The sequence below is a fragment of the Drosophila guanche genome, unplaced genomic scaffold (genome assembly GCF_900245975.1).
Source record: "Drosophila guanche unplaced genomic scaffold, DGUA_6, whole genome shotgun sequence".
In the NCBI taxonomy this organism is placed as follows: domain Eukaryota; kingdom Metazoa; phylum Arthropoda; class Insecta; order Diptera; family Drosophilidae; genus Drosophila; species Drosophila guanche.
The window spans coordinates 2,947,591-2,964,086 of record NW_022995753.1 but is presented as its reverse complement, the minus strand read 5'-3'; the positions used below and the strand labels follow the sequence as shown (position 1 = coordinate 2,964,086).

Here is a 16,496-nt window from a genome sequence, read left to right as displayed (position 1 = left end):
TCTGGTTTGGAGACCATGTAATATGCCGTTTTGGGGGACTGTGATTTAAAGACATTAATGTGGGGTGCGGGGTGTGGCTCAAACATTTTATGGCATGCGACAAGTTGAAATTGAAGTTGCTCCAGGATGGATTTCGCATCGGCAGATTGATGACCTAATCAACTTGGAGACCAGCCTACAAAACTTTTGAGTGCCTCAGTCATTTCAGTTAACTGTGTTGTTTTCATTGAGTGAAATGGCATCCATCTTGACTCTGAATCCTCCGTTTAAGCAGCGAGAATCTTACATTTTTGTTGTACTTTTGATGGATTTGTAATTGCAGTTTTCTATCCAGCTCTTCACTAATTACACTCTTTGTTTATTTGCTTACAGCTCTACCCACACACTTCCAAAGAGGCAATTTGTATTGATTCCAGCCAACGGTACGATTAACAGAAGACAAAATTGTGCGATTAAAAAAAGTGCAGGCTCACGCTCAGGGGCAACTGGAGCAGTTTGAGCAGCAGCAACAACATCCACATCCACATCCAGAACAGCCGCAGCAGCAGCAGCAGCAGCATCAGCATCACCACTTGCAGCAGCAGCAGCAGCAGCAACAGTTACACGAACACTATAGCAATCACTTTAATAACAGCAACAGCAACACCAACACCAACAGCAATCATTTTAACAACACCAACAGCAACACCAACAACAACTACAAAATGCATCTTACAACAACCACCAGCAATTCGACGGCATCCAATGCCAACAACAACAACAACAATTCAACAACCAACAACAACAATAACAACACAGCAACAAACAACAACAACAGCTCAACGGCGAACAACAACACGAGTAACACCAATGGCTCCAACAACACCAACAACAACACGGAGCAAAACACACCACCAACACCCGCCCAATTATTGAACGAGGCATACACCAAAATGACCTCGGACATCCTGGCCGAGCGCACACTCGGCGACTTCCTCACCGAACACCCCGGCGAGCTGATCCGCACGAGCAGTCCGCTCTTCGTCTGCACCGTCCTGCCGCCGCACTGGCGCTCCAACAAGACACTGCCGGTTGCCTTCAAGGTGGTGTCGCTGGGCGACATCATGGACGGCACCATGGTCACGGTGCGGGCCGGCAACGATGAGAACTACTGCGCCGAGCTGCGCAACTGTACGGCGGTGATGAAGAACCAGGTGGCCAAATTCAATGATCTCCGATTTGTGGGCAGGAGTGGCAGAGGTTAGTACTGAGAGACCAATTAACAACTGTGTCCCTACATCATTTTTGGCTAGGATCGTTTGAGCTTATCCAATCTAACTGCAGGTTGTGACCACTGCAGCGTATCCCCCTCTAGCTACATTAAACTCTGAGGCATGTCCCCGGTATGCTTCGCCCATCTAGAGTTAATCTCTGCACTTTACGCAAGGACTCAAAAGTTTTTTCGCCAAGTGGCGCCTCTTATTGGCCCTTGTCAGCACTTGAGGACCACGCTACCCTGTCCGTGCCCGCAGCCCAACCCCTTGACTGCACTCGAAACAATTTGTTCAATTATCGCCCAGAGTCGCGACGAGTTCGTCGAGTGGCAAAACTTTTGCCAGGCTCCTGTTCCTGTTCCTCTGTGGCCCCCTGCTGTGTGCTCGTCTCTTTTGTATTATTCCGGGCACTTTTTGCATTGCTGTCATCTTTTTTTCGGTTCATTTTCTTGGTTGCTGTTTTTTTTTTTTCTGTATTTTGTTCGTTCTGTCTGTTGTCAGTTTTTGGTTTTTGTGCTCGACAGCCTTTTGTATCCTTTTAACCGCTTGTTAAGCGCTGCACAAATTGTCAGCAGTTCATCAGTGGTCTCCATCGCTGCCATTCATAGAATACAAGCGGATTCCTTTGCTCCATTTTATTTTTGTTGCCCTCCCTTTTATCTATTTTTGTTTGTTTTTTTTTCGGGTGCTTTGTCTTAAAGTGTTTAATAAACTGTCAGAATGGCACGGAACTGAAATGAACTGAAAGTCGGAAGTGTAGAGAACGGATAGAGGCATGAAATAGACATTTAAGTGTCATTTATTAAGTGATAAAATATGCTCTGAGGGTATTCTTCTCGTTAAACTCTTCGGAAATTCTTTCTTTTATTTTTCCCAGCAATTTGCACTTTTTTGTGGTTTTCATTAATCACTTAAACAATCAGCAAGCCAATGCAGAGCTTTTATTGGAGTCTGGGGGCTAGGACCAATTTCGTTGGCCATTCCAGGAGGTCAAGAAATGGTGGGGCGATGGGTGATGATGCCTTACGCATCCGCTGCGGTAGAACCGCAAAAACCAAAGCCTCAACCCGAGAGTATGTCAGGGAGGCGTTCGGTGCAGGGGATTAGAGGGCGGACAATCGGTTTTAGTGGAGCGCAGGGTACGTCTGCGATTCATTCATTGTCATCATTCGGGCCAATGCCAAATGCCAAATGTGTCCACGTCTGTCAGTCACTCTCCTTCTCTCTCTTGGTGAGCTTTCTGTCCATCAGTTTGCCCTCTCTCCTGTTTTGTGTCTTTCGTTCGGCCACAGTTCCCCCAACTCTTCACCATTTTTCATTTCATCTTCGCACTGTCCGTTTTTCTCTTGGATCGCAGCGTACAATGTCCTCCCAATGTCCTTCTTTCGCATTGAGGCGTTTTAATTGTAAATTTCCCATTCATTTAGGCAGGACATAGAGCACGGCTTTGATGTCCAGGGCCACGAGTCCGACCATATATTCATCATCTTGCATCAACCTCTTCGTACTCCCCGCCCCGCTGTTTGTCCACTCATCATGTCCTCAGATCCTGGGCATAATTTCAATCGAATCTTCAGCTCTAGTCTGCCGCCATTATGCGCTTGAGTGATTTACGCGATTTGACGCGACTAGGGACGCCATTTTGTTTGGTCTTCTGTTTGCTGCTGTTGTTGCTGCTGCTGTTTGCTGCTTCTGTCTAATTACAATAACAAATGCATAGTGCAACAGTACATTAGCTAGACCGCCGGTCGGATGCCTGCTGCAGGCTGCCGGCTACGGACTGTCGGCTGCGTGGTGCGGGGGTTCGGGGCTGGGTCTGTCATGCAATTTAATTACCCGGCCATCGATTTATTTGGGGGCTCGGCGCCCTGCGTTAGGCTACACTTTTAATTAGCAAAGTGCCATGCACATGCACGCACACACCCACACCCACACCCACACCCGCACCGCCACAACGACGATGATGATGGTAAATTTGATTGGTGGGGTGGAAATGGTCGGGGTGTGTAGGGGCGTTGATGGCTCTACGTGTTGGCCTGGCCTTTCGGTGCCAGTTGCCGCCTGTTACGACCCACACCTCCTTTTTTTGTTTTCCTGTGCGTCAATAAATTACTCAGCAAAACATAAGCGAAGCAGAGGAAATCCAATGAAAAAACATTTCCGCCTAATCGAGGGCAGAAGTTAACCCACCCAGCCCCCCATTTCCCCTCCACAATGCTGTGCCTTCGTTTGAGGTTTTTATTTACACAGTTCTTAAGCCATTTAAGACGGCCCCAAAACAGCCGCAAAATGAACTGAGCCAAGAACTCCGAGGACTCGAGAAGCCCACCCCCCGTCCCGCCCCCTAAGACAAACAGATTTGCTACCCGAACATGGGGACAAAAGACAATGTGGGAGACCCAATTCCAACAACAAGAAGAATCCACCCAAAGATAAATGCCTAGCAAAAGTCGAGGCGTTAAAAAGGCAAAGGAAGAGGGCCGACAGCACGACAAAGCAGCTGCGAAAAAAAAGGAAACTTTTGCCAGCCACTGACACCTTATCCTGTGAAAAGGACACGCCTGTCTTAACTCAGCCAAGGGGCCCAGAGCAGGGTCATGGGCGGGGAGTCATGGCAAATTGTGCACAATTTTCCGTTGGCTTTCCTTTTTCTGTTCTGTCTTCCTCGACTCGATTTCTTTTTCCTTTTTTGTTGTTTTTTTTTTGCTCAGCATTTTGTTCTCGTGCTAAAAGTTGGTAATTGTGCGAGGCAGATTCGGAGGGGAGGCATTTTCTTGGGACTGGCGGAAAAAGCAACAGGCAGACAATGGTGCAATTTAGAGTTATTATGGGTTGATGGGCTCTGGCTTGGGGTTTGGTCCTACAAAAGGATTGTATGGGACTGGATGGCGTTGTGAGATAATGGCAAATTAATCACACGAAAAAGATAGTCAAATAAATAAGAAAACTGTTTCCACATCATAAAATAGAGCTTTAGAATTCAACCCAAACCCAAGAAGACATCATATAGATCCGAGGGTAACATATCGATAGCTTTGAGGATCCACTTCTTGAGCAATGTAAAGTATTCGAACAATAACTGATTCAATACGCACCACATTATCCCCGAACACTGCTTTCTCTTAGACCGCTGCCCACATCTTCAATCAATCAGTCAATCATCTGAATACCTTTACTACATGTAGAGGTAAACACAAAAAGAAAATCAACAGGCAAACAAATAAAAAAAAGGAAAAACCAAAAGAAAAACATAAAAGATGAAAACCAAAGAAGCCGCAACATGATTTTCTTTTTGTGTTGGACCGACTTGTTGGCTGACTTAGAAAGCTTTTAAGGGCTTAGTGTTTGGGCTTAAGTGAAGCGAAACAACAAGAGATTGCAGTCCAGTGCAGTCTCGACTGTAGGATACCCGCTGCTTGGCTAAGCAATTCCCTGGTTTGGATTCTGGTGAAGCTAAAGCAACTTAATGGAATTTTTGCTGGGTATTATCAGAGGTATTATGTACCATGTTGTAGGTATGTTTGAACACTCAAACGATGGTAGTTTTCTGTCTCAAAATCATCATAGATACATTTATTTGCCAACCTGAACAAATATTTGTGCAAAACTTTGGTTTTCGGGGGAAATATGGAGCAGCAATTTTAATTGCAAATAATCTGTAAATTGAATATCGTAGGCCCGACACCGATTATGTGGGGTAAAAGCAACAGAATCAGATTTCGGCATCAATGGAATCCGGTTGGGGTATGTCTTTTGGGGTTCGTTGTTGTTGTTTCTTGGTGATTTGTGACACGGCCACAAGTATTGACAGATGTGTGCGTGGGTGTGGGTGTGGGTGCGTGTGTGTTCTTGTCTTACGCCAGAGCCTACCCCGTATGCATATATGCATATGAATGGCTATATACATATATCCTGCCAGCATCCCTCTACGAAAGACAACCCCAACCAGCGACACGTGTGTGTGTGTGTGCTTTCATTACCCCCAAATTGATTTATGACGCCTGTGCCTCGACAAATTGCCAAGGATTTGCCAAGCAGGGATTTCGAGTTATTTGTCAACGGGATTTGATTTTAAATGTCGCAACAAACGGAAGTGTTTTGCTACTCAAGTGTTGATGTTTCTATTTGTCGGAGTCGTGTCTCTGTGCAGAGCTGGCAGGAGGAGTCGTCGGTTGTCGGTGGTCGGGATTAAGATGAATGTGTTTTTGGCGGTGGTACATGTTGCATGATTAGGCAACATTGAAATTGGGTCAGGGGTCAAAGGCTTCGTTATGTGAAATGTACATACATATGCATGCACATATAAATAATTTTGTGGACTTAAACTGCAGAAAGCGTGCTGTCAGAACTGCAATTATACAAAATAAAGCAGGGGCAAACAGCCTATAGGAGTTCCAATTTTCCAGTTACCAAAAGACAGCGGGAAATCTAGTTTCTGGAAAGGGAAAGGGATTTCCCCTCGCTCTTAAATGATCGATTATATCAGTGCATTATTTTCGTACTCCCGTTATGTCTGTTTCCCTGCCATGCCACTCGAAAAAAACCCATCGAAAGTGGCAAACAATTGCGCAACAATGAACTCCACTTGATGGCAAATAAACACAAAAGTGTTTTCTTATTTCACCAACCATCTGTTCGCCCCTCGAGACCCCGAAAAAGACACCAAGTTCATTTTTTATGCACTAAGTTTGAACGTCGAAGGTGGGCCCGGGCCCACCCAAGACATCAACAAAACCGTGGCAGACCATTGTCTCGGGGCGGACGCAGTGGAGTGTGCCAGGGAACATGTGTAAGCCCATTGCCCCTGTGTCTGTTCAAAAACCCCACGTACATATAGACATTTGTATGTATTTTTGTACATATACATATAGTACATATAGTCGTGTGTGGGCGTCGGCGGCTTATTTCTATGTGTCGAAATGATTTACGCTTTGTTTGTCGACTTAAAAAGCAAACCCCACTCCTCCACATATCTCTGATTTTCCCCAGCCATACCCCATTGATCTACTTCGCGTTGTCATAGACAAGACAGCAAGTGGGAGAAGTGGCAGAAGCAGCAACTCAAGGAGCCCAAAATGCTTTTAATTGAATCCCGGAATCTGGCTGGGCCGACATAGAAGTGGCAAAAGACTTCTTCGCGTGGGCCTGGCAACACTTGACAATGACACAAAAGGCGTGCCCCAGCCAGTCTCCAAAAAAATGGGTGCCAGAGATGTGGAGGCAAGCAAGTTAATTAAAAGAAAACTGCGGCACAAATGAAATAAATCTTGGCAAAAGAAGGAAACTTTGTTCGCAGAACATACGAACGTACCACCATATGTGGAGGGGGCAGCAGTGCGGATAGGTTTTTTTGGCGACAGACTGAAATCAGTTTAAATTGTAATTAATTCTTTATTTAAGCCATAAGAAAAGTGTGAGTGGGCATCCAGTAGAGGTAAAGACTTATTTGTGGGGTTAAACACTGTACGCACAGTACGTGTCACAGGTGAAGGGCTAGGGACAGGGGTAAAATAATAAAACAAACTGTCTCAAGCAGATCAGATGCAACGACAATGCAAATAATACATTTTAAATACAATTTCGTTGATTATATAATATGCTGTCTCATAAATTAAACTCGAATTTAAGGTATCATTTATACACACAAGAGCTGGCTTCCATTTGCGGCGCCTTGCAATGTGCAACTGGTACCTCTATGCCGTCTTCTGTCAGCAGTGCATTTCGCTTTTAAAATATTGAATAGGAGCTGAACTCTGAAGGGAAACCTCGTTACCCGCCGTAGACTATATTTTTAGAGCTCCAATTAATATTCAATTCTCCCGAAAAACATCTTCTTTGTGTGATCGCTTCTCATTGGGAAAAGGCCAATCGAATGTGAAAAGATACCAACTCGAATCGCAATAAATTATATACATAGTTTTCACTCTCCATCTTTCTACCCATTCCTTTGGAATCCCTCCTTGTACGCACATTCAACCAACACACATTATGTACAGTTTTATGGGCAACATTTTTACGATGTGACAATACCAAAGAAAATAGCTTTATTGATTTGCATGTCAGACGCCCATTAGCTACCATGAAAAGAGCTCATAAATTTGTTTGCCGTTGTTTTCTTTTCTCATCAATTGTGTTGTTGTTTATTTGTTGCAGGGAAAAGCTTCACGCTCACCATCACCGTGTCAACGAATCCACCGCATATAGCCACCTACAACAAGGCCATCAAAGTGACTGTCGACGGGCCACGCGAGCCCCGCTCCAAGACAAGTAAGTATGCAAAGAGCTCGGCAAGTGTTCTGGCAAGGCTCCTTCTCCAACTCCGACTCCAACTCCAACTCCGAGTCCCCTGCATTGGGGCAGATAACTGTATTTCATTTGCAGGACAATGCATAACAATTTATTAGTTGCCAAATAGATAAATTGTCCTTTCGGCAGCAGCAGTAGCAGTAGCAGCAGGCAACACACTCTTTTGGGCAGAGAAACGGACACAGACACTGAGAAAGAGAAACAGACACAGACACTGAGACGCAGGCTTAGAGTACAGACTGGGAGTAATTGGGGGCTCAAGTTGAGGTCTTAGCTCCTGCATATGGATAGAGATTTCATTAGGGTTTAGCATGGCCAGAGATGACACTCTGTTTGGTGCAAACATCGAAACGTGTGCCCCGACATATTGTTGGTATGAAAATGAAGTGACTTTGGATCTCTTAACTGTTTCCTATACAATTTGAATGGGATTCTATGCAATATTGTTGCTGTGTAATGAGTCAGATCCGTTGCATGTTCGAACCTTCTTTGAAGCCCCAACGTACCAACTTTATTCGTATTCTCTGCAATGAAAAATTTGAACAACTCGTTCGCTCATCTCTGACTCTGAAGCCTCGTATATCTTAGCTACTATCACTTACTCACTTTTCCGACTGCACCTTTCTCTTTCTCTGCTGCCGATAAAGTTTCTGTCCCTAATACCTTACTGCACACTTTTCCATCTCTCAGCAAATTGCCATTTTCTTTAAGGAATATTCATTAGACAGCTCTATCACACTCATCCCATCCCAGCCCATTCCCGCTCTCTCCCTCTTTCTCTGGGTATGTACTTACATATACATAAGAGTATCGCATTGTAGCCATACATATTTATAAGGATGCAAATATTTTACTTTGCATATGTTTTGGGGGCCCATCAACACGCTCCTCGGCTCAGACAGAGGACAAAAGTTTTGCTGGTCTGTGTAATCTGGTTTCGGTCCGAATGCGAATAGAGCAACAAATTCAGATCCATGAAATGATTTATATGGCCCCAGAGCCAGACGGGTTATACTGCAAAAGAGATAAAGAGAGAGAGACAGAGCGAGAGCGTGCGGGGAGAGACCGTTTTCTGCGGTATTCACACAGATGCAGATCCATAGATACATAGCCATGGACATGGACACACACTCGCACACATGGCTTGTTGGGGGTTTTAAGCTGCCTCTTCAGCAGACAACACCAGACAAAAGGTTATTATTTTATAATGAATACAATCTGCCAGCTAACTGCAACTGTTTCATGGGCGGAAGGGACCTCAAATAGACCAAAGGACCAAAGGAGGAGAGTCGTAGTGGAAAATGTCTCCGGGCTACTACTTTGCCGGGGCAAAGTTTTTTGGGGGCCATTGTCATTTTGATTTCACACATACACAGAAAGCCCTTTGTCAATAGTTTAGCTAAATCGCAGGGGGGTTTAAAGGGGTTAAAGGTAGGTTGAAGTCTCGGAGGAGCCCTGCCATAACCTTTTCTACATCTTAAGTGAATCAAACGCTACAGTTTTCCATTCATCAAGTGCTTGACACTTAAGTCTCTCTCACAACTACACTTGAACAGAATTAAACACAAGCCCACACACACATACAAAGAGACACTGACAAATGCAACAAAACCATTTAGTTAAGGACAGATAATTAAAACTGAAAAAAACTTAGTGCTATCCCTTTTAGGACAACAACAGCAGTTCCACTTTGCCTTCGGCCAGCGACCATTCCACTTCTCAACGGATCCCCTATCCGGCTTCCGTATGCCGCCCATTGGCAACTGTCAGAGTAAGTATTTCCATCACAAATCTCTCTCCAATTTCTATGATTTTTCTTACATTTTTGCCAAATGATTTTGATTATTTTTGTTTTTTGTTGAATCGTTAGCCGCATGACAACAAAAGTAAAAGTTAAATTTGTGCGAGGTGCTGCCTTGGGTGCTTCGGTTTTGGACATGTGGTACACCCACAAATGCAACCACACAAAATCACACAAAAAACCGATTAGGCAGCCAAGCCATTCATTGCATTGCACGCCAACAAAATAAGCAACCAAAAATGGTTCATAAACAAAAACAATATATTTCCACTATGAAGATTTAATACATGAAATTTGATTACAATTCTTTGATGAAAAATATCTAGGCTTAAAATGGGTTTCGTATCACAGCTGCTAAAGAATGTCTCAAATGTTTATAATTTAAGAGAAAAAGGAAACATTTCTTGGATGGGTTTTGTTATATTCAATTCTGTGATTTCATAAATATAAACTAAGCTGTTGTTGCTGTTTTTTTTTGTTGCTTCAGTCTCTTGTCACGCTATCAGTGGACGTTCAGTAAATGGCCACAAAAAGTGGGCAATAAATGTTTGCTAAAAAATCGCCCCCAAACCACACACCGGCAGGAACAAGTGTGACTCATGTGTTAAAGAGTAAAAATAGCATGGCAAATTAAAAAGTACATACAAAAAAAAGGCAGAGGCTTTTCATATTGTTGCTTTTTGTGTTGTTGTTGTTGTTGTCGGTAGTGCTGTTGCCGCTGGGCAACCATTTGAATGTGGTAAAATTGTGGGTCACCTTGCCATAAAGGATTTTTTCATTCCGGATAAGTGGGTGTGTCGGTGTGTATGAGTTGTTGTTAAACTGTTGGCCACTTTATTTAACCAAAAGTTTACTATACAAACAAATAAACGTTGGTCAAACACAATCACACACTGCGACAGACAAACACACACACACTGACAGCGGCTGAGAGGAAAGTGCCGTCAAGAGGGGGCCGAGAGCACGTATGGAAAAAAGTCAAAGCCTAAAAAAACTGTCTGTCTATTTGGGTCTGTCTGTGTGTGTGTGTGTGTCGCATATATATCTATGTGCGTAAATCAGAGCATCGCATACAAATTATGATTTCAATGGAAAAAAACTACAAGCCACTTTTTATGCAGCAGTTAAATATATTTAAATGCATTTATCCAGCCAAAAATAAACCATTCTGACAGGACAAACCCTAAGCTATGAATGAACGCAAATGGCTGCGACTGGGCGAAGTTTTAGATACCCTGGAAATGTGTTTATGCTCTTTGTACATTTTTGTATTTAAGGAGTGAAAACAAATTAGCAGAGCGAACTATTACTTATGCATTTACTTATTCCCTCACCCACTTACAAAGCCCCCTCTACCCTATTGGTAGAGTATTTAAAATAAAATCAATAATTCATATTGTGGGCGACAGGTATTTTTTGGTCGTTGCTTTTGCTGTTGTTTATGGTGCGTAGGTGAAATAATTTTAATTGTACATTTTAAAATGCATTTATATTAAATTTGATGTTTCAATTTAAATTGACAATTAATTGCATTACAACAACAAGAACAACAGCAGCAACAAAACCGTACTAGACATTGTTTATCTGCCCACCCACCTGCGGGGCAAACTATTTGCTCCGGGCACAACAATAACAACAACAAAAACAAGAGCAACAAAAAATCCATCAGAAACGACAAAAATTATTTCCTCTTTAGAGCTTGATGCTATTAAAAAAAATGGGGAAAATAATAAAATTAACACATTAATGATATTAAAGTATAAAAAGGCCATAAGCAAAAATCGCTAAAATCAAACAGACAAAAAAGGGGACGAAAATTAATTGTGAAATCTCACGTATGTAGAGCTCTACCATAGGGAAACACTTTAGTCCAGCGAAATAAATTGTGAATTGATGATCAAATATCCCACAATATATGAGCCATATGAAAGGACAAGAATTTTGAAAAGAATCCTCTGAATGGTTCTGGAATAGTTCTTACATTTCCAACGCTTCGCTAAAGCTCTGAAAATTCACAAATTTCGTGCTGCTCTTTTCTGGTGCTCCCCTCGTTACACTTTTATCAGCCTTTAATTGGTTTTCTCTCAAATTCACCAACACTACTTGTGACCACTTATCTTTCATTACCGCCGCTGACCAAAACCATTCCGGTGAATGCAAAAAAGCCAAGTAAAATAAATAAAAATTACACATAAATATATAAAATGCAACTCAATCAATGCGCAAATTGCCTGCCAATCTGAGCTTGTCTTCCACATCACATTCCCCAATTCAGCCTCCCCCCATGGTGGTCCCCGCCTATTCAGTTAGCTCCGCCACCCAAGCCCAGGGTCTGTCAATATTTTACCGTCTAGCCCAGTGTACAAATCAAAATGCAAATTGCGCGATTTACAGGATTCTGACATTTGGCCGAGGTAAAAGGCAAGCCACACACGCGCCCACACACAGATAATACCTACAGAAGCCATTATATAATGTGATATGTATATGTATATGTATATGTATGTACATATTTATATCCTATATGCAGTACTGCACATACAAATGTGTGGATAACAACACAAGTAAATAATGATTACTGAAAGCGTCTGTTGATACTGATTACCAATAAATTAATTGTAAATATGCAAAAAGCAAAATATTCTGAATTATTTATTAACAAACTTTATTGACAGTCGCTGCTTGACTTAATTACTGGCATATATTTTATTAATTTCGAAAAAAAATTCCAGGAATCCCAAACGAGAAATGTTCGTGCTGGGGCTTGGCAGGGTTAAAAGGTTGCGAATATAGAGGCACAGAAACCAAAGGGAAATCTATAGGAAATAAATGGTCTCATTTGATGGAAGACTGAAGGAGACTTTTAAATGAAGTATCAATGAAAATAGTTGAAATTTAGATTACTCTTAAGTGTTCCAACATATTTATTCCTGGAATTGAACGCCTTTAGTTGTATCTATGATCTATGGAACCTTTGGCATCGAATATGTGTACCTCTCTAATGACAAACCTGAACCGAACTGACACCGAGAGCCTATTGCCATTTTCTTGTTAATAATTCAGACAGCCAAAAAAAATTTGCTCAAATAAAGTCAATCAGTGTGACAACAAACAAGCGGCCGGACTGCCCCTCACAGACACAGGCACTCCCATAGATACCCGCACACACTGGCAGGTGGAGATACATTTACCGTGAAGCGTTGTCCACATCCCACAACAGCGGTAAAAGCAACAGCAACGAAAAACTGTGCACAAAAAGCCACGTAATTAATGGAGGTAGAAACATTTAAGCCAATAGCATTAATAAAGCCACCACAAAATCAATATCCGGCTACGAAAATGCGCCCGTCGCCTATAAAAACTAATTAATAATTTCCGAATGGGCTATTAATTAAGCCTAATTATCTGTGCATGGGTCCCGGAGACCCGCAAAATGTTGACTCTCTCCGTAGCCCCCTCCTCTCACACACACACACACACATTCTCTCTCTCTCTCTCGCTCTCTCTCTCTCTCGTTGGCTGTCTCTTTTGGCTTCTGTTTAAGCCCCCACTGCCCCACAGTGTTCTGTTCCTCACTGTTTTGTGCGGTGCGATGTCCTCTATGCCTACATACATATATACATAAATATATATAGAAAATCCTCCCGAATTGCTGCACATACTCCGAGGGTCAAAAGAGCCGGAGAGGGACAGGAAGCAGGGTCTGCCTCTGGACCATTCAATTGATTTGCTTGTAATTTTTTGTCGTAACTCTACAAAATAGCAAAATTGGTGGTAAAAGGTCCCGCATAATGAGTAACGTGGGCAGGGGGCCCACGTCGGGTAATGGTGGTTGCCGGGAGAGACCTCCAATTAGCGACCCACATGAGCGTAACATTTTGGATAGATGGCGGGGCTGGTGGACAGGGTTTAAAAATGTTAATTTTTGGCCGCATCAATTTGGTTTCCAACAGAAGTAGCTGCAAACATATTTAATTCGCTTTACTTTGCTCGCTTTCCTTTATTCATGTACCCACCACAAATAGATGTAAGTACTAACCACAAAGATGTTTCCCAATTTGATTTAGGTGCCAGCAACACGCATTGGGGCTATGGATCAGCAGCATCTGCCTACTCCCCGTACTTGGCCAGCAGCGGACTCTCCTCCTGCACTACACCCACGTCGGCACAGTTCAACAATCCAGCGCTGGGATTCACCTGCTCCTCGAATGATCAGAGCAACAACCAGGACTTTGGCGGCGCCACCAATCGCGACTGTGTGCCAAGTAAGTGGCATTTTATGACTCTTGTCCTGTGCCCTCTTTGCCTGATTTCTTGATTAGGGTTTCTTTATATTGATTAATGATTAATGTTCCTATTTGCCTTACTTTGATTTCCCTTTTTAGTGCTGCCCGATTCGACGGCCAGTGACCTGGACCAGCATCTGAGCAGCCTCGTCGGCTCCACCAGTGGCCAGATGACGCACCACAGCCTCCTGGGCGCCACCGGCCAAACGTCCATCTCCTCGACTGTGAATGGAGCGAGTGCCGGCAGTGCTGGCGCCGGGGGCACTGGCGCTGGAGGAGCCGGCAGCGGGGGTGCTGGTGGCAACTCGATTCTGGTGCCGCGCTACCACACCAATGCCAGCAACGACTACAACGTCCACTCCAGCCAGAACGGGCCGCGCAGCCTGAGTGACAGCTCCCAGGCCGAGTCGCCGGTTCAGGAGGATCTGCTCTCGACGAACACCCCCAATCTGGGCAGCGGCACCGGCGGCGGCACGGCCAACGGAGGGGCGGCCAATGGCGGTGCAGCGGCTGGAGCGGGCGCCGGCAGTGCCGCCTCAGCGGGTGCCGCCGCAGCAGTGGGCGTGGGCAACCCAGGAGCCATGCTCGGCGCCAATCAGAATTTCCCGGGCATCGTTAACCAGGCGCAGCATGCCTCGGCATCGGCCTACGGCGGCGGTGCCGGAGTGGGTGGTGGCCATGGCAGCGCTGCAGCAGCCGCGGCCGGATGCAATGGATCGCTGTACCCGGTCCTGCCCGCCAGCCTCCTCTACTCGCAGCTGTACACGGCGGCCAATCAGTCGGCCCACGGCTTCCACTCACACACGCTGCCGGCCCACGCCTCGCCCAACTCCTCGGTGCACGGGGAGCTCCAGAGTGTGATGGATCACATCAGCAATGTGGGTGTGCGCCAGCAGCACAACATCATGGCCGGCGGTGGGGTAACTCATCCGGGCGACCTCACGCTGATCGGCAACTGTGGGGCGTCGGTGAGGAATATCGAGGACGGTAACAGCAATCGTCAGGTGGCCGCCTTAGCTGCCCATCGCGGCCACCACAATCCCACTGACAATGGGGGCAGCGTGTGGAGGCCATATTGAGGTCAGGTTCTGTGGTGCGGCTCTGCGGTTCTATAGTGCGAGGGGCGCGCAGCGGAGACGCAGCACGAGGAGCAGGGGTATGGGTACGGATACGGGTATGGGTATGGGTATGGTCTGGGTAATGGCTGCCTCGGCGGCTTCTGAATGTACATACGAGTACATATGTGTGGAACACGATGCAATCTTGCTGTACATAATGTTTTTTTTTAACTCACACACTTACACACACTCGCACACACACACACACACACACACACACACACACACACATGCAACTATATAATTATAAATAATGAAAATGATCAACTTTTAGTAGAATTTGTTGGAGTTCTCCATAGATCTCTAGAATACTCGTATTATAGTTAAATAAAACCAAAGAACACACACAAAAAGAAAACGAAAGAGAGGAAGAACCACTTAGCAAATTGAAGGATACGAAGAGCTAGGGAAAATGTTTCGTATACGCCAATGTAATTCTCCAAAAGGAGTCCCTTAGCCGGAATATTTTCCTTTAACATTTTTAACTACGAAAAAATAAGAAAACCCAAAGTAAGAGAAATCGTAAAAACATATGCAGCACTTGGGTCTGTAATGTGTGTGTTTTTTTTAAATGTTTTTTTTTTTGTCAGGCCCGTGGTATTCCCGAGCCATTAAATTAGTCATAGAAACGATAAGGAAAATATACCAAAAAGAATAGGTGCGAATACCAAGAAGAATACAGATAATACCAGATAAATATTTAGCAACTTTAAACTAGAGGTAAAAACAACATTGTAAAGCCAGCCCTTCGTTGAGTTACTATTTGGTCCTCGTTTCTGTAAAATATGAATGATGTCTGGGGTAGGAAAAGCTAATGTGGGAATGGGATTGGGGTTGGGGCTTGTGTTTTTGGAATGGGTAGAATGGGTGTCTATGGGCTTCGCTTTGGGTGGGTCAGAGGGGGATTGTAGAGCCGATGTATGTCTGAGTTCCTAAGCCGTAATCCAATGTTCGTGAATTTGTTTACTGTTCATTTCATGTGCTTCGATATGCGTGTACTTTAAATGTGTATAAACATGTGCAATCTAAGCTTAACTATAAATATAATCCTATACATATATACGAATACGAATACGAATACGAGTATGTGCTATATCAATATGTATCACGATATCTGTATACTACTTAGCAAACCACACACCAAAAACCCACAACAATCTACGACACTTGAGAACTTTAATTGTAATTCGTTTTTTTTTTGCTAGCTCCTAAGTGGAAATTCCATAACAAAATCTTTTCTGCCGGGGGGTTCCGATTAAAAAGGAACGGAACCCCTTCCGTGCGGAGGACATGAATATTATACGATACTATGCAATGGCAATTAGTGTTAAGCGAATCGGTTAGAGATGTCCAAAATAGCACATTCTTTAAATATATATATACACCATATGTATTAACTAACAGAATCGAAGTAAATATTTAATTGATGTATACCAGGGGAAACACCAAGTCCACAAGATTCAAACAAAATAACGAAAATAACTAAATATATGTATGTATGTGTACTTGTCATGTAGCAGCGATGCAAAGATCTCACGTACATATAATATACATCCAAAAATAAAAACTGAATTTTGTGCTGAAAGAAAATTAAACAAAAAAGAAATTATTTCTTTGTAATACAAATAAATAAATGTAATTACCAATTTTATTTGAGAAACGAACGAAATTGAATCAGAGAGAAAGTCCGTAAAGATTTCAATGAACATTAAATTCAACAATTATATTAAAT

The 16,496-nt window shown here is 43.6% G+C and overlaps 1 protein-coding gene across 2 annotated transcripts; it reads left to right on the top strand.

Annotated features, from left to right (window-relative positions):
• The first annotated feature begins 426 nt into the window (after positions 1-426).
• LOC117588315 (runt-related transcription factor 3) lies at positions 427-14,894 on the top strand. 2 transcript variants are annotated; one of them, XM_034279508.1, is made up of 5 exons: positions 427-1,239; positions 7,407-7,520; positions 9,214-9,330; positions 13,428-13,625; positions 13,746-14,894. In XM_034279508.1, the coding sequence occupies exons 1-5, from the start codon at positions 705-707 to the stop codon at positions 14,723-14,725; spliced, it is 1,944 nt and encodes a 647-aa protein (XP_034135399.1). In that variant the 5' UTR covers positions 427-704; the 3' UTR covers positions 14,726-14,894. The 2 variants fall into 2 exon arrangements, with proteins under 2 accessions (XP_034135399.1, XP_034135398.1); XM_034279507.1 differs by having other exon boundaries at positions 653-1,239; positions 9,229-9,330.
• Positions 14,895-16,496: the final 1,602 nt, after the last annotated feature.